The sequence below is a fragment of the Sarcophilus harrisii genome, chromosome 1 (assembly GCF_902635505.1).
Source record: "Sarcophilus harrisii chromosome 1, mSarHar1.11, whole genome shotgun sequence".
Taxonomy (NCBI): domain Eukaryota; kingdom Metazoa; phylum Chordata; class Mammalia; order Dasyuromorphia; family Dasyuridae; genus Sarcophilus; species Sarcophilus harrisii.
In genome coordinates, this window is record NC_045426.1 from 664,485,942 (window position 1) to 664,508,664 (window position 22,723).

Consider the following 22,723-nt stretch of genomic DNA (forward strand, 5'->3'; position numbering starts at 1 on the left):
GGTGAACTTTGAACATGAATTCCACATTTAGTCAACAAGCATTATTTTTTTTTTAATAGCCTTTTATATACAGGATATATACATGGGTAACTTTACAGCATTAACAATTGCCAAACCTCTTGTTCCAATTTTTCACCTCTTACCCCCCCCACCCCCTCCCCCTAGATGGCAGGATGACCAGTAGATGTTAAATATATTAAAATATAAATTAGATACACAATAAGTATACATGACCAAAACGTTATTTTGCTGTACAAAAAGAATCAGACTCTGAAATATTGTACAATTAGCTTGTGAAGGAAATCAAAAATGCATGTGTGCATAAATATAGGGATTGGGAATTCAATGTAATGGTTTTTAGTCATCTCCCAGAGTTCTTTTTCTGGGCATAGCTAGTTCAGTTCATTACTGCTCCATTAGAAATGATTTGGTTGATCTCGTTGCTGAGGATGGCCTGATCCATCAGAACTGGTCATCATCTAGTATTGTTAGTCAACAAGCATTATTAAGCACTTAGTTGGAGCCAAACCTGGTGCTAAGCAGACTGGCAAATAGAGTCCCTGCCCTCAAGAAGTTCCTTTTCTAATGGAGGGCATAATACTTAAATTACGAGATGTTTAAGAAAAATAGAAAGTAACCAGAAGATAATCTCTGAGCAGAAAACTCTAGCAACTGGGGTGACTGAGAAAAGCCTCCTTCAGGAAGTGGTATTGAAGGTGAACCTGGTAAGAAGCTAAGGAAACTAAGGCAGTGACAATATTCCGGGCATGGGGAACAGCCAGAACAAAGTCACAGAGATGGAGAGGACATGTGTGGAACAGCTGGGAGGCCAGCATCACCAGATCTGAGACCCAGTACATGTAGGAGAGCAGAGTGACAAGTGGAGGGAGGGGTCAGGTGGGAAAGAACCTCAAATGGACCTGTCCTCTGCTGGTTCCCTGGAGGGAAGGAGGGGCTGCTGGAGGTTAGTATCTTCCCTCTGAGATTACCTTCTATATGTCTTATCTGTGAGTTGTTTGTACACAATTATACTATGAGCTCCTCCAGGGTGGGGAATGTTTTTTGCCTTTCTTTGTATCCCCAGTATTTAGTTCAGTGTTTGGCAAATAAGAGGTGCTTAATAAATGCTTGTTGACTGGCTGAACTAGCTGGTGATCCCAGAGTGAGTGAGTATACAGTATAAGACCTCTGTTAATCCTTGCTAATAAACACTAGAGGTTTTCTGCCCTTTGATGAAACACGTGCAGTTGACTCTTTCCTGTTGAAAAGGAAATTTATGAACCAGGCCTAATTCTGGATCTCCCACAGAGGGTGTCATTTTCACGTCTACCTCCCCCAGAAAAATCATACAGAAGTCTACTCAAGGTAGGCGGGAGATGAGGATATCAGGCTGGAAACTGATTATTCAGTTGCTCAGTCACAGTGACTGAGCAAGGAAGAAGGAGCAACAGACACTCCAGTGTGAAGGAGAGAGCTGAGGAGCCAAGTGAGTCCAGGTCTCCCAGGGCCTTCAGTACCAAGGAGGTTTTTTATGGCTAGGGAGAACTTTAGAGATTATTCCGTTCAACTTCCTCATTTTTCAGAGGAGAAAACTGAGGCCCAAAGAAATTAAATGACTTGGCCAGAGTCACCCAGGCAGTGTCAAAGCTTTGGTTACAAACCCAGACCCTCTCATGCGAAATCCTATGCTCTTTCCTTCATATTGCAGTGAGAAGCCACCTTTCATCACATGCCCTTTCACATCTTTGCCTTTTCTCTCCCTTCTAATGTAGAAGTAGTGGCTATGCTTTGGGACCTGGAGAAACATTCCATATCTTCTCCCCCTGCTCCCCAAACCACATCCTTGACCATACCTGATGGTCAGGTTAATGTTATCAAGGAAGAGCCAATGAACTGGGGTTTTCTCCCAAGGTATTCTGGGTAACACTACATATAAAACCCTCTGGTATGGGCAGCTAGGTGATGCAGTGGATAGAGCACCAGTCTTGAAGTCAGGAGGACCTGAATTCAAATCTAGTCTCAGACACTTAACACTTCCTGGCTGTGTGAGCCTGGGAAAGTCACTTAATCCCAATTGCCTCCCCTAAAAGAAAAAAAAAAAACCACTATGGTGGAAAAGATTAATAATAGTTCCCATTCCTTTGCATTTTATATTTATAGAACAATCCTGGGAAGTTGGCCATATAAATGATATATCTCCTTTTTACAGAAAAAGGCTCAGGGAATACAAGGTATTTCTTAAGGTTGCGTATGTCCTATCTGGGATGTGAACACAGCATTTCCGACATTAAGATCAGTGTTCTTTCTCCTGTGTTGAACACAAAATCAGAGTCATTCTCTCTTACCCATAAAGAGCTTACAATCTTAATTTACTTCAGTTCAGCAATTATTTAATAAGTTTCTGTGTTCATCCTCTCCACTCACCAGCCTAGATCAGTCCCTCCTCTCCTCTTACCTGGACTGCTACAATAACCTAATCAATCCTCTCTCAAGATCTTTCCCCCTCCAGGTTTCTAAAGTGTAGGTCTACTCACACCATTCACCCCACTCCTCTCTTTCTCTCCCTGCCTCCTCCCCATAGATAGATGAATGTTTAATAAAAAATTGTTGATTGATTATGAAGTATTGTCAAAGGTGCCTGGGGAAGAAAGATGGCTCCTCTAAGAGCTTCTGGTTTAGATGCACACAAAATAATCATTCAAAATAGAATTTGACAAGTGCATAACAGAGATACAAGGTACAATACCAACCCAAAAAGAGGATTAGGGAAAGCTTCCTGGCATTAACATTTTGAAGGATAGTTTTAGGAGTCATATATATAAAAAATTAGATAGCAATATGTGGTCATGTGTGTGATAGGCTAGACAAGAGGTGCAAACAATAAATCCCCTCAGAGTTGAGTGGTATCTTTGTGAGCTGAGAACTTTTTGCAGGAAGTAGAATTTGAATTGGGTTTGGAGGATGCAGCAAAATTCAAATTAGCATAGAAAAAAAGAAGGCACAAGTTTGCTTATAGGGCATGAATCAGGAGAAAGTGAAATTTTCAAGAAATCCCTGTTGGCTAAATGCTTCTATCCAGTCCGGATTGTGTTTCTTTTGTGTACAAAAACTTAACTGCTTCTGAAACTCAATCTATCCTTTTGGTGTTTTCTTCCCACAGCTTTCTCAAGAGTTTGGGCCTAGAGCTGATGGCAGACAATGTCAACAACTAACAACATAGCTCAGGCTCGGAAGCTGGTGGAACAGCTCCGCATCGAGGCTGGAGTGGAGAGGATCAAGGTAAGCACAGAAGGAATCTTGAATGGTAAACTATCAGGACTAGATGGAAACTAGCCAGGACCTGACAAATGGAACATCAGAACAACAAGGAGTTCCCAACTTAGACCAGGAGAGACTTGAGAACAGAAAATGTTCCATCTGGAAGGGTTGTTAGTACAGAAAACACAGACCATCAGAGCTGGCTGAGACTTTCAAACAGAGAACATAGAATGCCTGAGTTAGAGTGACTTAGAAGCCATCGCCTAACACCTCAGGGAAAATCTAATTCAACCTCCTCATTGTCCATATGGAAAACAGGATCCCAGGAAGGACTTGCCAGGGTCAAACAAGTAAGGCAGCATCAGAGGTCCTAGCCCATAAAGCACTCACGTAATCTCATTTTATAAATGAAGATATTGAAGCTTCCCAGTTTGGGGTCTTAGGATCAGAAATTTTGAATCTGAATGGACCTTCAAAGATCATTAAGAGCAATCTGTGTATTTTCCACATGAGGGAAATGAGAGGCAGCATCTTATAGTAGTTAGGGGGCTATATTTAGAATCAGAAATACAGGTTCAAATTCTCTCTCAGATACTTACCAGCAATGTTCATTCACAGCTGTTAATAATAGGCAAATCATTCATCTTCTGAGCCTTAATTCTCTTTTCTATATCATGTAGGTAATAGTAATACTTGTCTCAAAAGATTATTGTGAGGATTAAGTGAGATAATCTATAGAAAGTGCTTTTGTACTTCACCTTAAGCAGCATATGAATATCACATATTCACATAACAATAATATTATTGTTTGTGGTGTCCTCTTCTTTTCATAAATATAATAGTTCTTTGTGGGTAGGTTTCTTGGGGGGCTTCTGGAGGCAGCCTTAGTTTCAGTTCAAAGTAAATCACCCCAAATACAGCCAGCTGTCAAAAGTTCAAATCCTTTATTGTCTCCTTCAAAATAGCCCGGTAAGCTTTCTTTGGTTCTGAGAGTTCCTGCTGCCAGTCCTTTGTCTCTGCCAGCTTCAGCCTCCAGCTCCCTCTGAATCTCCCAACTGAATTCCAGTCTCCTCAACTGACTTAATTCTGACTCCTCTAAGAGTGGGATTGTGGGAGGTGTAACTTTGTGAATCTCCCAGACTTGTAAATTCTAATGTGTGAACTCTCAAAGATGTAAGCATAAGCATTGTTTCTATCAATTCCAGTGAGTTAACACTTTGTAAGGATTCTAACCATTGTTGACAATAATAATAATAATGCTACTCTCCCTGGATCACAAGACTAATAAGTCACAGAATCCAGTGCTATTTTAACTCCATTGTACTGCCTCTCTATTTATCTGAGGACATAAGCATTTCCAGTTACCTGACCAATGGTGGGCTTCCTGAGTGATTTAAATGAAAATCCTCCCCCAACTATTGCAAAACTTTCATCCACCAGAGGGTCAGAAACTGCTTCATCCTCTGCCTATGTAGGGATAACATAAGCCCCTCTCTTCTCCCACTACATTAAAATGTTTGTGCTGGAGGCAAAAAATAGTGTCCCCCTCATTTTTTCCTTAATGGTCTCTCAGACACCTTTAAATTATTTAGTGCTTTGTTTTGTTTGTTTTCTGGAAAGGGTCCAGAACTTCAGAGTTGGAGACACCACTAGGTCATACAATAGCTTCTGTTTGTAACTGCCTCTCACTAAGCCCCAGTTTCCTTACTAGGTAATTATTCCTACTTTGTAACTCATCTACAAAGTAGGAGTACATATACATCCCCTTTTGATTTCTCTAGAGCTGATTTGAGGACCAAATGAGAGAATTCAGTTCAACAAGATATGTCTCAGATATTTACTGTGTGCAAGGAACTGTGTCCATGAGATAATGAGACAACAGAATTGTGTATGTCTAAGCATTTAAGCCTTTGAAAGGCTATATATGATGTTATTATTTAGAATCTACTGTGTGTTTTAGCCCTGTACTAGGTGATATAGGATGTGGGAAGAGAAACAAACAAGACCCTTGCTCTCTGGCAGCTCCCATTCTAGCTGGGGGGACAAAATTTACGCACACATGAAATGATTAAAGATAAGTCTCAGACAATATATCATTAAGGGCTGAACCATGTGTATCATAGGAATAGAGCAGCATTAAGTATTTGGCCCTGGATATTATAACCAAGTTTCAAGTGATTCTTTCCCCACCATCCACTCATCCATGCCTGGTAAAAGAGTGTCTAGCCTTTGCTTTGCCTTGACCCTCAATCAAGACCCATTTTACCTCCAGTTTTTACTTCTCTAACATCTTTTCCAGTTCCAAGGGTTCTTAGCCAGAAGTCTATGAACTTGTATTATTGAAAGTATTTTGATAATTTATTTCAATTATCAGTTGAATTGGTTTTCTTTGTAACCCCACAAATTTTATCACCTGCATTTAAAAACACGATTCTGAGGAGTCCCTAGGTTTTACCAAACTTACTTAAATGGTTCCAGAACACAAGAAAAGACTAAGAACCCCTGACCTATTAATCCTTCTCTCTATTTTATAGATGAATTAAGTAACTTATCCAAAAAGATGCCAGGTTACAAGTCGAAGATCCAAAATTTGTATTCAGATTCTCTGATGCCAAACCTAATGTCCTTTTTGGTACTTCGTTCCTTCCTGCTGGGAAAGCACCTTCTACTGTATGCTATTGTGTGACCCTCTAACCCTGAATGCATCACCTTAAACCCTGAAACTTTCTTTTCCTTAGTTTTTGTTATATGGTTTGAGTCATTCATTTGACAAATATTAATTATATACCTATATCATTTGCTAGGCACTAAGTGAGAGAAAAAAAGTTTAGGTAAAACCTGTTACTTGCTTTCATGGAACTCATTGTCTAATAAGAGAATAAGACACAGACACAGAAAACTATAGCATGTAATAATTTATGGTAAGTGCTTTGGAAAGAGACAAAGTGCTATGATGTCCCAAAGGGAAGGCCTTTACCGTGGCCTGCAGGGAGGAATGAAAACATGGAGGAAGGTCTCCAGAATGAGATGGCATTTGCATTGGGCTACAATTAAAAAGATGGATAAGACTTCAAGATAAAGATGGAGAAGAAACAGCATTCCAGACAGAGAGAACAAAGGACACATGCTGCATTCAAGGGTCAGAGCAAATGGGTATTAATTGGACTGAGTGGCCTTTGAGGTCTCCCTCTCTTCTAGATGCTGTGATGGTGATAGTTGCCATGGCTGATGAGCTCCATTCCTGACTACAAGACGTAGAAGGGGTCTCTAAGAAAAAAAAAATCACTTTCCATTGAGCATCTGAACATTCTAAACCTGGATCTCTATGCACAGCCTAACCACAACCCTATGATTGGCCAGGCTTTGAAGCCATGTTCCACAGCCTAAGAATGAAATGCTTTGCCACTGTTTGTGGCAGAACAGAGAATAGGAGAGAAAGGGGCAAGTTTTTTGTTGCATTTTTTTTTTTCTCTTTTCAAATCCAGCCTGAGGTTTTGGGCCCCTAAAAACAGCAACCAGACTCCAGACTCTGGGGCATTGCACCATCTGAGAGGCTGGCTCAGCAAAGGCCTAACAAATTACAGGTCTTCCCACAGCAGACAGTCTTGAGCCTTGAAGTACAGCTAAGCAGCTATTAACTTCCAGATCACAAACTCAGCCAGGACGGGAGCAGAGGTGTGTCCCTGGTTTTTATGGAAGGAGTTTTCCTGTAAATGCTGGGGGTGTGGGGAGGGACTGAAATGCTGTAGCCACAACACGAGTCTATTTCCAGTGTCTTCAGACTATTTTTATAGCCTGGAATGGTCAACTTTTAAAATAGACCCACAAAAACCAAATTGGGTCCTGGAAATCAAAGGAGACAATCCAATGAAGAGTTGGATTAGGAACAGAGGCACAGCAGTTTTCCCTGTCTCCGGGGAGAGCCTCCAGTCTGCTCATCTCAATCTAACCTAGTTGAAGCATTGGACTGACTAATCAGTAGACAAAGATTCCAGTCCCAGCTGCTCTTATCAACAGGTCAATCATATCACCTCTCAGGGTCTTATCTCTTATGATTAGGATTATGACTTTTATCAGGGTCTTATCTGTAAACTGAGGGACTTGGGTGAGATATTTCTGGGGTCTCTTCCAGTTCTAAACTGTATTTCTGGTCCAGACTAAATATGCACTCTACAGTACTATGTGTAGATAACTTGAGTCCATCCCATTACCCCTTTTTTTTTAAATTGAATATTGCCATCATGTTTCTGATTAAAGCATCTTTCCAGAAATAGAGAATCTGGGAGAATGAAGCTTCATTCATAACAGCAATCCTCAGTTTGTAGAGGGCCTGCTATTTTGACCTAGGCCCAAAAGAAGGAACTCTTAAGGAGACTTATTTTGGTAGGTGGCCAAGAAGACAGTGGAGAAACCCATCATATATATAAGCAGTATTGACAGGTACAAAAGGGGTGACTTAAATGACACCATCAAAGACAGAAAAGTAGAGAAGCCAGTCATGTAATGATGAAAGTAAAGAATGATCAGTGATCACTGATGCTTGTGAGGTATTGAGAAATCTCTCCAGGGCATCAGGCAAACTCTTTCTGAAGGATTTATTGAAGGAGAAAGACAAAAACCATATAAAATAAGATATAGAGGAAGTCCATAATTGCCCTCATAAAGGAAGATCTGCATTAATTAGATTAATTCTAATTAACAGATCTGCCCAAGTATAAGGAAAATGTGGGCACGTAGAACTTCCCCACAGTGGAATGAACTATCTTCAAACTGTAGACCCATGGAATGTCAGAGGACCTGAGAAGTCATCATCTTCTGTTTCCTCTCTCTAGAGAGTTGGAAAACAAGGCCCAAAGTCATAAAAATGTATTTGTGGCAGACTCAAAAGTAAGCCCCAAGTCTCTTATCTTGAGGGATAATGTTCTCTGTATACAAGGTACAGAAAAGGCTAGATAAACTTCAGGGAGGCAATTCCAGCATCTGGTGGCAAGTGAACTAGATTAAATAACTACTAAAGCTCCTCCCTCTAGGATTCTATGTCATCCATGGACTCCTTTCTTTGACTTGTATAGTTGGAAAATCTAGAGCTCTCTGGTCATAGGCCTTAAAGTAGGTTGCAGGGTCATAAGATTTAGATCTGGAAAGGACCTTGAAAGCCATTAAGTCCAAGCCCATCATTTCACAAATAAAGAGGCTAATCTTTAACAAAGAAGTTAAATGATTTGCCTAAATTCACATAGCTAATAAGTTTCTGAGTCAGAATTTGAACAAGGGTATTCCTGTCCTGAAGTCTGCACCCTACCCACTGTGCCATACCATCCGTTCCCTTTAAATACATGGACATATATATGTGTGTGTATTTGTATTTTTTTTTTTTACTTTACAAATCTTTTTTTTCAATCAGCAAAATTTTACCTATCTCATGCCAGTCCTTCACAACCAACAGCAGCTGAGAATGAAAAAATAGAAAGAAGAAAGAAATCTCCATCACAGACATGTTATGCCAAGCAAAATAAATTTCTGTGTTGGCCATATCCAAAAATATATTTATTTCATTCTATCTTTTGAGCCCTACATGTCTATCAGGAGGTTGGTAACATATTTCATCATTAATTCTTGGAATCATAGTTGATCATTATGATGATCAAAGTTCCTGCTTCTTTCAAAGTTATTTTCTTTATCTTATTCTTGTCATTTTATAAATTGTTCTCCTGGTTCTTTTCATCTCCCTCTGCAGCAGTTTATATAACCTTCCCAGGTTTCTCTGAAACTACCCTCTTCATCATTTCTTATAGCAAAATAGTTAATTTTTTCATCACATTTACATACCATAACTTGTTGAGCCATTCCTCAATTCATGGGCACTCCTTTGGATTCCCAGTCTTTGTCTCCTCAAAGAGAACTATAAATATTTTTGTACATCTTTGATTAAGGTTTGTTTTGCTTAGAACTAATTCCTCTCTTAATCTAACCTCCCTCTAATTCCTCCTTTTCCTTTGTATTTCCATGTTGATTGAAATATATTTCTGTATCCAAGTATGTATGTGTATTGCCTCCTTTGAATAGTTCAGTTGAGTAACGTTCTTGTGTCAACTTCTGACCCTTACCTCCTCTTCCTTGCTTGTATAGATATCTGCTTGTGTACCCTGCTGTGAAATCATTTTCTCTAACCTTCCTTTCCCTTCCCTTCTTAATGAATTCTTCTACTTCTCTCTTTCTACTCTTCTCAAAAGTACATCAAGACATAATAGAACCATTCCCAAGCTTTGCCTAATTAGACTCCCTCTGTAACTCTTAATGATGGAGTTCAGGGGGAATACATATATCATTTCCTCATATCATATCCTTGTTTAGTCTCTTATCATTATTCACTTGTTTTCTTTTTTATGTTTCTCTTAACTCCTCTGTTTGAACTTCAAAGATTTTACACAATTCTGTTCTTTAAATCAGGAATGCTTGGAAGTCTTTTTAATTAAAGATCCACTTTTTCCCCTAAAGGATTATATTTAGCCTTATTGGATAAATTACACTTGACTGTAAACCCCTTTCTTTCTGGAACTATATTCCAAGTTCTCTGCTTCTTTATAGTGGTGGTTACTAAATCTTGTGTGATCCTGACTCCAGGTCCTTCATACTTGAATTCCTTCTCTCTGATTACTTACAGTATTTTTTTTTTTTTTTTGACCTAGAAGCTCTGGATTTTGACTTTAATATTCTTAGAAATTTCCATTTAGGAGTTTCTTTTAGGAGGTAACCGTTGGATTCTTTCTATTTCTACTTTGTCCTCTGGTTCCAAGAGATCTGAGTACTTGTGTTTTATGATTTCTTGAAATATGATATCTAAGCTTTTTGTTGTTTTTTCATGGCTTTCAGGTAGTTCATAATTCTTAAATTTTGTTCTCTTTAGGCTGTTTTCCTGATTATTTGCTTTTGCTGTGAGATACCTTACATTTTTTTCTATCTTTCAACCTTTTGACTTTGTTTTAATATTTCTTATTATCTCATGAAGTCATTGACTTATATTTGGACCATTCTAATTTTCAGAAGATTTCATTGATTTGGCAAGATTTTATACCTTTAATGCCAAGCTATCAATCCCCTTTCCATTTTGTTCTTCTATAGTTCTCATTTCTTTTCTGATTTCTCTAGTGCTCTCACTTATAAAAACTTTTTTTTACTTTTAAACTCTGGTTTTCTCTCTTTCAGGGATTCTGTTTGAATTTATGTCCAAGCTGTGTTGAGGTTTTTTTCTGAGGCTTCTCATATAGGTAATTTTGGAGTCACTGTCTGTTTCTGAGAGTGTATTGCCATATAACAGCTTTTTATAGCAGGATTATTTTTGTTTACGTTTTGTTCTGGTTACACTTCTAGCCTACTTTTGTTTTCAAACTTTATTTTATGCTAAAGCCAGACTTTATGCACTAGAGTAGGTCTGCTGGTCCTGTTCCTACTTTCTAGGGGCATTGATATTGCATTATTCCAGACTCTTAGAAATAGGTTAGGCTATGGATCTGCAAACTTTCAGTGCTCCCAAAGTAGTCTGGTCTAGGGCAAAACCCAGTTGTTGCTCCCCTTGTCTAAAGTCTGTAAATTCCTGATCCAGATATGAGCCTGAGTAGTAGAAGCATATTGCTTCACTCGTTCATGTTCAGTCAGTTGGAAAATTCTCCTCATTTTGAGACAGAGAATACAGGCTCCTTTTTGGTCTGAGATTCTTGTCTTCATCATTCCTCTGCAGGCTTTAGATTGGGCTAGAAGCTGGAACTGCTTCTGCTCTGTTCCTGGGGTCAGAGTCATACTGCTGCTTTTGGCTTCTGAATTTTCTGCAGTCTGGACAGAATCTGTGACCTATATGGTACTGTGTAGTGAATTACAAAGCTCCAGGTGACACTATACTTTGTACCCTGGTATACAATCTCTCCCTGGAAGCCAGAATGCTCCATAGTGATGCTTCTGGTCAGATCCCATCCTCAATGTCCACAGACGTTTTTGTTTGTCTCTGTTTTCTAATCTAGGCTAGAAGAGTGACTTGCTATGTTTTTCTTAGATTTCTCCCTGAGAATTCAGTCTCATGCATTTTCTAGATCTATTTGGAGGAGATTGAGGGGTAGCTATGGAGCAGGAAATGAACGGAGCTCATTGTACTGCTTCTTACTATTCTACCATTTTGGTTCTACATCATGCCATCCCTTTTCTTCTACTGTGCTTCATAAGAAAGACTGGATCCATTTTTGGCAAGTCTCACCTCTCATCCTGGCAAATCCAGCACCAACCAATGCTCCCCTTTCATCCTAATAAATTAGATGCCAGCTCAGACACCTGGTTGAAGCCTTCCTGCCCCCAGTCTCTTCCATTAAGTAGGCTTACCACCCACAACTTAACCCCACACACACTTTCTAGACTATAAGGACTTGGAATGATGAGCCAGCCTGTGCTTAGCAGCCTTTAAATGAGAAATCAGGCTGAGTGAGATACTTGACTAGAGTGTCATCAGTGACTATTGAATAGCTCATATTGAGATTTCTTTCAGATTAGTCTGTGATTGGTTTATAAACATGGTAAAGTGTCTCCTTGCTGTCTGAGACCTCTTTCTTTTTTATACCAATTCCTCATTCACCAAAATGCTAAGTTACCCAACTACCTAAATAAGATGTCCTTCCTTTTTTCCTTTTAAGGCAATTTATTCTAATTGTAAATGACATCCTTCCTTTTCTGAAGCAGTTTGCTATATAGAAACACAAGCTTTTAAACTTGACTAGAACCTTAAAATATAGAAAGTCAGAGCTAGAAAAGTACCTAAGGACATAGAACAAGTAATCTCAGAATGAGCAGGCATGACCTCAAAATGTAGAAGACAGAATGTTGTCACCCAGTTTAACCTTTCATTTTACAGAAGATGAAATTGAAGTCCAAATACTAAAAGCAAGTGTCCCAGAGTCAAAAAAAAAAAAAAAAAAAAAAAAAAAAAAAAGTTTAAAATATATACATATCTCACATTCTATGGGCAAGCTGCTGCTCTAGGGAAATATGAAAATTGAAACCGTATCAAGAGATATTCTCTCTAGTAGGGAAAGAACAACATGTTCACAAGTAACAAGAAAACAAGGCAAAATATAACCAGGAGAGTGAGAAAGAACTTCCAGCTTGGGAAATCAAGGAAGTCTTCCTGGAGGAAGTGACATTGGAATCGGGTACTGGAGGATAAATAAACAGGCATCCTATTAGGGGAGGGAGGAGTACAGGACATTCCACATAAAGGGAGATCTCTCATAAACAGGAAGCCACAGGGTGTATTGAGGAAATAGGACCAGATTTTCTATTCAGAACTGTCAGTGATTCTTCTAGGGGTCTTGACTACATATCCTTTAACTTAATCCCACCTCTTTGTCCTTCAGGCCACTGAACTATAGGATTTCCTTGAAGGTATAGATTGCAGCAAGAATAAGATGGAGTAGAGAAAAAGAATATCAAACTGAAAGCAGCTCATCTCTGTTGGGATTAAAGAGTGTCATCTTTCTAGAGTGAAGCCAAAACATAGAATCAAGATTAGGCAAAGAATCCGAATTTAAAAGGATACCTCAGAGACCCTGTAGTTTGATTCTCTCCTCTTTCAGATGAAGAAAGTCCCATGACTCACCCAAAAGCACACTGATAATATGGAGTAGAGATAGCATTCAAACTCAAGCCTACCAACTTTCTTTCTATGTTATACTACCTCAGCAAAACCCCAGAATAACTTAGAGGGCAGATGATTCTGCTCTAAAGGTAAGATTACGACGTTGTATTTGGATCTTAAAGGGCCTTCCCAATTTCATTTGACCTAGAACTATATGGACTAAATACTGTAGCAGATTTGACTAGAAGCAATGACCCTACCCCCAGAAAACATGCACTGAAGAAACAACAAAGTCCAGAAATATTTCCAGGATTTTGCCTCCCCCTTTTTGATCTGGTCATTGTGAGCTCTTTTCCAGAGACTCTCAAGGGCTGATCCACTGCAGAAATCTAGGCTCATAGAATGTCAGTGTGGAATGCAGAACAAAGATTGTCCAACTGGAAGGGACTTTAGAACATAGAACATGGAATATCAGATCTGGGAAGAGCATAAAGACAGATTAAAAACTATCAAAACCGGGAAGCCTCTTAAAACATAGAATCTTAGCGCTAGAGAGACCCTTAGAAACCATGTCAAATAGAGACCCTAAGAAAGAAAGTTAAGATTATTGTGTTTATTTAAAAGTTATTCTTCCCTACGTGAGTAAACCATTTGTGAAGCTTCAGTAGCATCAATGTATCAGACCTTTTTAGAGTTGTCTCCATTATTTAGGTAGGAACTGAAGGAAAAAGAAGAATCCCAAGAACTCATATTTATACTTAGTTAATACTTTCCAGAAGCAAATCATCTAATCTCCTTTATATCATCTGATCCTGACTATATGGAAAGCCCAATGGGTTTGGAGTCAGAAGACTTGAATCTGAATTCCAGTTCTGGTACTACTGTGTATGTGACCATGGGTTCCATGGTTGGCCACTGATCTTCCCTGAGGACCCAGGTGAAATCAGGGAGTTAGATTAGCTGACCTCAAGGTGACTGCTCACTCTGGGACTCTGTTCTTGATAGTATAATAGAGTAGGAAGGGGACAGAACTTTCAGTAAGAAGCCTGGCTTTTTTGGTCCTGGCTCTACCACTTTTTCAGCTTTTTCAGTTACAAGTCTTTGAAACTCAATTTTCTCCTCAGTAAAGATGGGATGATAATAATAAATGCCCTGCCCATCATAGAGGATGTTGGAAAGATAGCTCAGTCAGTCTCTGCTCTGAGATCCCATACAGCTTGTAAGCCTTAGTCTTGTGGTAGATTGTGTGGACTGGACCCAAATCCAGTACCTCTGATCCTGCATTTCACAGGCTTGTTTTGAAGATCAAAACCTTTGCAGCCAAATCTTTTAAGTGCTGTGCAGATGCTGCTGTTATTGCCCCCACAAGATCTTTTCATGGCACTGAAGTTGCCTCCAAAGACCAGTGAGCAGCAGGAGCAGTGGAACCAGCTATTTACTTCCTCTGAACCGTGGATTCCTCATATGTAAAAGGAGAAGGTCAGACTCGATGACCTCTGACCTAGATGAAGTCCCTTTCAGCTCTAGATCTGGGAGTCCAGAATGAGCCCTTGCCCAAGGCCAGGAGAAGGATAATGTGTTCCTCAACTTCCTGCCTAAAGATCCTCATGGCCCCTAACCTTGTTTCTTTGTGTTTGCTCTTTTCAACCTCTACCCACATGCAGGTCTCCAAAGCCTCCTCCGAGCTCATGAGTTACTGTGAACAGCACGCCCGGAATGACCCCTTGCTGGTGGGAGTGCCTGCCTCAGAGAACCCCTTCAAGGACAAAAAGCCTTGTATCATTCTATAGCTCCATCCTCCTGTGCATACAGAGCCTCTCTCCCTGGAAGGGCCATCCCCATTCAATGCCGATCTCAAGCCAAACCTGTCCTAAGTCACAAAAACTCTCGACGGCCAAAACCATCCCCAGCACCATTGCGGTCACCCCCACCACCATGAGGAGGGGCGAACACTATGCTTTGTGTTCGGGTGGAAAATCAAATCCAGTGTACCCACAAGGCGGGGTCAGCCTACCAATTTGAAGCAGTCTAAATGTCCTTGAGAGGAAGGGGGTAGGGGCAGGGTTTTGGTTTTTTTTTTTTTTAAGATACTCTAGTGCCATTTAAATAGTGGTTTCAAAATAAGAGTGGGTGGAGAGACAGGGGGGAGACCTAGGATGTCTGCCAGTTATTAGAGAGCCCTCCCATCAAGGTCAAAGTGAACCTAGATTGTAATTCTTCCTAGATTGGCCTGCCATTCAGAGACTTGGGTTAGATTGGCAGGAGTTCAGAGTTAAAGGAATTGCTCATTCTTTTAAAAAAGAAACCTACTCTTTCATTTAAAAAAGAAAAAACATATGGAAATTATGCATTGCTAAAAGGGGACCAGGGGAGGATATTTTGACAACAGTATCATATAAACGGATAATGAAGGCATGGATGGGGGAGGGAGAAAGGGAGGGGGAGAGGGAGGCAGAGGGCATAGGGAAGGGAAGTCATCCATGGATCAGAGCATGCATTTCCCATCTCACAGAACATATGGCATTTGTATCTTCACCACCACATTGTGGGCAGCACTCTCTGTATAGCTCGCCAGCCATTAAGGGAATTAGTTGACAGTGGCTTGAACTGGGGAGTGCCCATCTCCTTGCATTGCCAATTTGGGAAGGGTGGGGGGTGGGGGAGGGGTATTGGGGGGAAGCATGAAGTATAGATGTGGGTATTTGAAATCTTTGATTCCATCCTAGCTCTTTAATTTCTGTGTATTGTTGCCTGAGAGGAGGGCTCAGGATGAATCCTTTGGTCTTGTCTTCTGAGAATTGGGGGTGGGAGTGGGGTCAGAATTGCTTTTTGCTTCTGAGGATAAGGGCATTTGAAAGTTATTCATTTGTTGTTGTTATTGGGTTTTTTTTTAATTAACTGTATAGCTTAATCCTTTTTTTTAAACTCCTGCCCACTTAAGAGATGATTCTTTGTCAAAGACACTAAAATAAGTGCCCCCCAAGGTTCCTCGGTTTCCTTTCTCCAGGAACAAAATGTGCCCACCTACCCCTTTAAATCCCAGAAAGATGGAGCTTAAGTCAATTCAGTTCAATCCTACAGCCAATTATTAAATACTACATGCCAGCTCTTGTACTAAATGCCAGGTAGAGTTTAAGGCACACACTAAAATAAAAAGAAATTGACCCTGTCCTCCTGAAGTTTAAAATCCTATAGAGGAGGCAAAACTCTTGCACAAATAACAGCAACATAAATTGGAATAAAAGAAGCCAAAGGAGACGTTCCTCTCCGGTGCTGGAGTATCTCAGAGGATGTTGAGGGATAGTAAATGCTGAATTTTCTTCTGTGGGAAGTCAGGAAAAGCTTCAGGAGGCAGGAGGTTCTGCCTGAGTCAGGCTTTAAAGAAAAGACAGAGGGATGATGAAATATTGTTAGAGCTAGAATGCTGAGCTTCCCTGACCCTCGTGGCCAATGAAGAGAAATTCTCTTCCTCCTCACTAAGAATGACCCAACAGGCTAGAAATACCCAGTGGGGCAACCCCCTTTTACCTTATTTGCTGCTATTACTGGCAGCCTATAACAAAGCAGAGAAAGTCCCTCCTCTGCTGTATCATAGAATTTGGAGTTGAGACTTTAAAGATAAACTAGTCCAATTGTCCCATTTTCAATTGAGGTCTCCAGAATCAAGTGACTTTCTACAAGGTCACACAATGACAGAGCTGGTATTGAAACCCCGCTTAAGGTTTATTGTCCACAGTAGTCCTCTGGGAGTTGCATGTAAACTGAGGGCCTGGGGAAGAATAGAGTTCAGGGAAGCCTCTCCCTCCCCATTCAGCAACCAAATCTCTTTGCTCAGTAGCAAGGCCATGGCCTCTTAGCCAGACAAAAGCCAGATTCTAGATGACTGAATTCATAGTATCAGATAGATACTAAGAGACCTTAGAGATCTTATTCCTCCAAGTGATTCCCCTGTCCACAAAACTTATTACCAAGGGACCTTGACCTTATCTTGAAACCTATAAGTAAAAGCAGTGACTCGTCCTCTTTTCCTCACTCAAGTTCCTTCCTCCTGAGCTTTGATGTTCTAAAGATGCAGAATTTGGAGCCAAGATAGATTTTAGGATTTGCTGCTGGAAGGGACCTCCAGATCATCTAATCCATGTCACAAAAGTTAAAAATGCGGCTCAGAGAGATTAAGGAAGTTAATCCAGTGTCACACATGTCTGGGAAGTGGCAAAGCCAAGGTTTCAACCCAAGTCTTCTGACTACAAATTTTCACTGCCTGTGAAAGAGATTTTACGAATTTACAGAAAAGCTTGGGTTAAGGCTAATCTAGTCCAATCCCCTCATTTTATAGAAGAAATTTGAGGTGGGGAAGGGACTTGCACAAGGTCATTAAGTGGCAGAACCAAAACTTTAGAAATCTGCTCTTTCTACATTGTTAAGGCAAAGAACCTTCCCACTGGGATAATTGGGCCAAATTCCCAGATGAATTTACCTAGAACAGCCCTAGGAATCACGTAGCAAAGAGTACCCAGCTGTCCAGCAGCATGATTTCCAAGGGACAACATTGAGCTGGGATTTGGGAGAGAAAATTACAATCCTAGGCCCCATTTACTTACTAGCTAGAACAGCCATTGTGTTGAGTGGAGGGTACCACAATTTCCCTACCCTTTATCTGTGAGATAAATAAGTGTGACTAGTGCTAACCGGCTTTGGACTCTTGTCCACCCTCCGCTTGAGTGTTCTGGCAGTCCTCTCAGCCAGAGCACCAAACACACCTTCTCCTTGGCCCCTTCCTGCTTTAAGAAAGGGAAAATCCAAAGGATCCCTGCTTCATTCCACTTCAGCTTCATCATAGGATCTCAAGTTGAAAAGGACCCTAATGTTCATTGAATCTAAACCTTTCATGTTATTTAGATAAGGAAACTGCAGTCCAGTGAAAAAGATGATTTGCCCAAGATTATTGAGAGTCTGGATTCAGACCAGTCCTCTGATGTTAAATCTAAGGTTTTTAAGAACCTTAAGGTGTCTGGGTCCCAGTGGTCCCAAGGACCATTTTTAGGGATATTTAAAAGACTTAATGGTGGCAAATACTGCATGCTCTTTTAACTGCCAGCTGAGTGTGAGACTATTTACAAGATGACTCACCTTCCCCTCCGTTACTAGTTTAGGAACTTCCCAGATCATATCCTTCAGGCCACAAACCCGTCCTTAGGGCCCCCTCAAGGTCTAGCCTTTAAGAGTGCCAGAACACAGGCCAAGGATAAGGAAAAGATGACTGAAGAAAAAGGGTAAGTCAAGTCCTCCAGGATCTACAGCTGGAGAGGGGACATTTGTCAGAAATACAGCTTGTGAAGACCCCCATCTCCCCATATATTCCAAAGATGGCTCCGTAGATCTGTCTTTAATTCCTCCATCTTAGTAGCACTGTGAAACTTTAGAAATAAAAAAATGAGACTTCCCCTCTGTCTGGCCTTGAAAAAAGCAAAATAAGTGCTGAGTATGTTTCTCTGGTAGAAACTTTAAATATCATCAAATCCAAACCCTCTTGTTTTGCTTGAAGGGAAATTGAGGCCTGAAAAAGGAATATAATTTGTCCAAGATCTCACAAGCAGTTAGTGGCAAATCTAAAACTAGGACCTAGAGGGTCAGGCTCTTTCAGCAAAAGTCCTAGATCACTTGCACCCTCCTCCCTGAAGCACTGGCTCATCCCAGATATTCAGCTCTGCTATGGACCTGGCTGGGCATTTACATACAGGTTTCTGGGCCATAGGTGAGACCTTCTCTCTAGATCCTTTTGATTTCTCAGTATTGCAGTAGATCTTGTTTACCTTCCTCCAGAAAATACATTTTGTTTTGCCAACTCTCAGGGCACTGCCCCCACTTTTTCTCCTGCCCAGGAGTGGGCAGCTGTGCCAAATCTGAAAGGGAATCCCTTCATAGCAGAGCCCTGGCTAATAGCTGACCTCTGTCCAAGTGCCAGTGACATCATCCTGATTATCCAGGAGATGAAACCTAACCAGTTAATTTACAATGAGGGGGTTGGACTAGATAATCTAAGGGCCCTTCCAGCTCTTTTATAATCTTAGAATGCAATTCTGAGGGACCTTGGCAGAAAAAAAATATATATATCCAAAAGTTGTCATGAGCCAGGCTTTAGCCTCAAGAAATTGTGATAGCTTATGGACACCATTCAGTTCAAATCTAGCTTCTCTTGGGCTCCCACATTCCTGACCTGCCCCTATTTGTGCTCTGCCTATTTTGCTCCAATATTCCTAGATATAGAGGAGAAAGCAGGTCAGGCTTTGGAGAAGGACAGAGTCCGACAGCCTCCCTGGGAACTTTTGGCAAGTGAATGCCAGCCACCCCACTAAAAATAAAGGACTCAATTTCCCTAAGATGAGTTTATTTCTCCTAGAGAAGAAATTAGTCTCATGATGACACTAGGCAGAGTACAGAGGTAGCCTAGGTATCCATGGAGACCCGGTTTCTATTCTCCAAATAGCCAAATACCAATATTTAGATGCCAATATTAAAACAACCAATTAAGCTCCTGTAGTATACAGAGTGTTGTGTTCTAGACTGGAAGCACAATTTGGATGAGATGTAGTCACTGTCCTTGCAGAGTGAGTATTTGTCTGCTTTTATGAGTTCTTCTAGAGGAGTAATCAGAGCTGGGAAGACTAAGCAGTTTTTGTCTCTGACAAACCTGCTCCACACTCTTAGCTTCACATCCTACTTTCTCCACTGACTTTTCCTTCCCTGGCTTCTTGGATGCTGCCCTATGAGTCTGCAGCTGCCCTTTCCCACCTCTCATCCAGGTCAGAAATCCTCCTTAGAGATTGCTTGCTCAGCCTCTCCATAACTAGATGATGAAATGGGATCCCAAAGTCAGTGGGAGAACTAAGACTCCCTCATGGGTCTCCAGCCTCTCAGCCCATGATAGGGGGCACTTCATAGTATTTTGTTACCCATCTTCTCCTCCAGTAACCCTTCCCTCTTTGTTAGCTGCTTCTCCCTCATCCCCTGTGCCCACTATCAGGCCTGGGGTGGGGAGAGGCGAGTTGAGGAAAGTCAGGGAGTCATGGCGCCTGTGCTCAAACCTGGAGGAGACAAGAAGGTGGTCACTCACTTTCTACAAAGAAAAATCGTCGATTTTTATTCTTCTCTTAACAATGTTCATACAGTAGATGAGATGTTTTTGTTTAGGATAAACATAAATACAAATAACAGTTACTGCTTGTACTTTTCTGTCTGTGCATTTGCCAAAAAGAAAAATACTTTCTTTAGGACTTTTAAGTGCTCTCTACAAGGCAAGGAGGTAGCTTCTCTCCTGCTTCCAGTGGCAGTGGCAGCAGGTGGCCTAGGCCAAGCCCGAACCTTGGGACTATTTGAGAGCAGCCAGCCAGCTTCTGAAGGTGTTAGCAAGAATTGGGAAAAAGGAACTGAAAGCAGGGCATGGAAATGGGAAATGGAATTTCCATTGCATCTGCAAAGCCATTCACTTTTTTCCGTGGCTAGAGAGGATGGAGGGGCCCTGGAGCACTAGGATTTCCACCTGCCCTGGCCTAAACAGGCTCTCACCCAGACCCACCTGGGAACCTGCAGAAAGGTTAATCCCATGTGATTGTAGGGTGATGTAATCTCTCCTCCTCAAGATGGCCTGGCCTAGAGTGAGATTGCCGCCAACTCCCCTCCCCCAACCAGCAACCCCTGAGCCGAAGAATGCCCCTGGGTCATGACCTTTGACTCCAGGGATGGAAGCTTCTGAGGCCTGCTCTGCAGCAGAAGGGGCTGCCTTTTGTCCTTCAGTCCCAAAGTCCTCAGAAATGGGGCCTCCAGGCAACTCCTCCATCTCCTTCACAGCCTAATTCCCCGGGCCCTTGCCTTCTGGAAGGCCAGACTGGCCGAGCTCAGCCCCTGAGGAGTTTCCAAACTAGGTAAACACACCGTGGCTCCCCCTCAAGGAGCACTTGGCCAGGAAGTGGACAGAGCATTTAACTCCCTGAGAAGATGTGTGGAACATTTTCCTTTCTTCTTTCTTTGCCAACTGATACCATTGCCAAACACCCATGGAGTTTAAGGGAGACGGTTTCAGGAAGTGTTCTCGAGGGCTAGCAAGGCGCCCAGCTGCCCTGGGAACACGCCGAGTTAGAGGGGGACTCCAGGTGTGCCATCAGCTACTCTCGCACAGTGTTGACTGTTTTGTGGAACTGTTGTTACAAAGTGAATTGATACCACAATAAAAACAAAAAAAGGCTTACTTTTCACTTTCCTGTATTTTCTTTCATGTTGTTTTTTAAGTGGAGGAGGCTTTAGGGGAACCAGCAGCCTGGGGTCCACACTACAGCACACAGGGACATCGGCACCAAAAGCAGCCCCCCCTTACTCTTCAAGGCAAGGCACACTGTCATCTTACAGATGGGGAAACCAAGCCCCAGAATGGAGAAGAGGCTTCTAAGCTCACTCAGCAAGCTAAAACCAGAAGCCCCATGGTTTGATGGAAAGCACTTTAGCTTGACAGTTAAAGGCCCCGAGTTTAAATCCCCACTTTCTTTCCCACGTGAGACTGGGTAATTCACTTCCCTTTGTGAGATTGGGGAGATGGACCACTCGCTCTCTAAGATCCCTTAACAAGTCTCATGATGCTTGCCAAAGGTGGGCAGGGCAGGCATCACCCACTCTCTTATTTGAGTTTCCATTTTACAAAGAGGAAAATGAAGGCCCAGAGAGGGTAGAGGAGTTAGTGACAGAACCAGGGCCTCTGTCATTTGTTCAGACTAAGCCTCGAGACTGCCCCAGAGGTGGATACAAATCCCTTCCCCGGGACCCCGGGGACTGTGCCACAGTTCTGGGCTTCAGCCACAGACGGTTACAGTTACATAGACTTCATGGAAGTGACATGGTCCTCACGTGCCTTATCTCACTGATAGTGCCCTTGGACAAAAAGGAAGGGCAGGAATTGTTGTCCCCATTTTCCAGAGGGTGGATTTGACTTGTCTGAAGTCCTGTGTTGGGTAACACAGTAGCTTTTAAATGTTTACTCAGTGAAATGAGGTTGTGCTAGTGGGAAACAAGATCCAAACTTAAGCTGGATAAGTTTTAAACAGTGTTCCAATATAATTCATACTCTGATGCCTTCCACTTACAGTTAAGGAAAATTGCCAAAAACCAAACATGGAGCTAGTGGGAGGACTGGGACAAAAAAACCACATTTTAATCTGGTCCACATAAATCAGGAGGACTCCTAATGACATGGCTGACATCTCTGTGCCCCGCCGTCCCCCCCATTATACCCAAACTGTTCTTATGCCAATCTGGGACATTTTCCAAGACAACAATGAGACTTTAGATTCTTTTCTCTTGGTAAGGGAAGTGTAACTACTGTCTAAAATCAGGGCTTGGGGTCTGGCCACAATCTTTAACCTTGGAAGACAAATAGAACTGGAGTTTCCTTCATGGGAAAGTCCCTCAGCCTGTGTGAGATCCACCAGTGGTATCACTTGGATACCTCATGACAGCCTCATTTGGGCAACAAAACTGAATTAACCCATTAGAGCTGGGAAGGACCTTAGTGATCGTCCCATCTCATCCCTTCATTTTGCAGATGAGAAAACTGAGGCTTAAAAATAAAGTGATCTAATCAAAGTCATAATATCAGATGAACTGAGGCTTCATGCCTAATCTAGGATTAGAGAAGTATAGATTTAAGACTGAGAAGCCCTTAGCAGGCATCTGGACTAATGCCTTCATTTCACAGATGAGGAGAGATGTTACATAGCCAGAGTCACACAGGTAACTGAGCTGATGTTTGAACTCAAGGTCTCTGAACTCCAGGGTTCTTTGCACTGTACCATGATGCTTCAG

At 41.6% G+C, this 22,723-nt stretch overlaps 1 protein-coding gene across 8 annotated transcripts in view; it reads left to right on the plus strand.

Annotated features, from left to right (window-relative positions):
• GNG7 (G protein subunit gamma 7) overlaps window positions 1-21,136 on the plus strand; it is a 359,526-nt gene extending 338,390 nt beyond the window's left edge. For all 8 annotated transcript variants that reach the window (XM_031948079.1, XM_031948080.1, XM_031948081.1 and 5 more), the window contains 2 exons: window positions 3,161-3,279; window positions 14,539-21,136. In XM_031948079.1, the coding sequence (XP_031803939.1) occupies window positions 3,199-3,279; window positions 14,539-14,664 (207 nt within the window). In that variant the 5' untranslated portion in view covers window positions 3,161-3,198 and the 3' untranslated portion in view covers window positions 14,665-21,136. The remainder of the gene's footprint in view (window positions 1-3,160; window positions 3,280-14,538) is intronic.
• The last annotated feature ends 1,587 nt before the right edge of the window (window positions 21,137-22,723 follow it).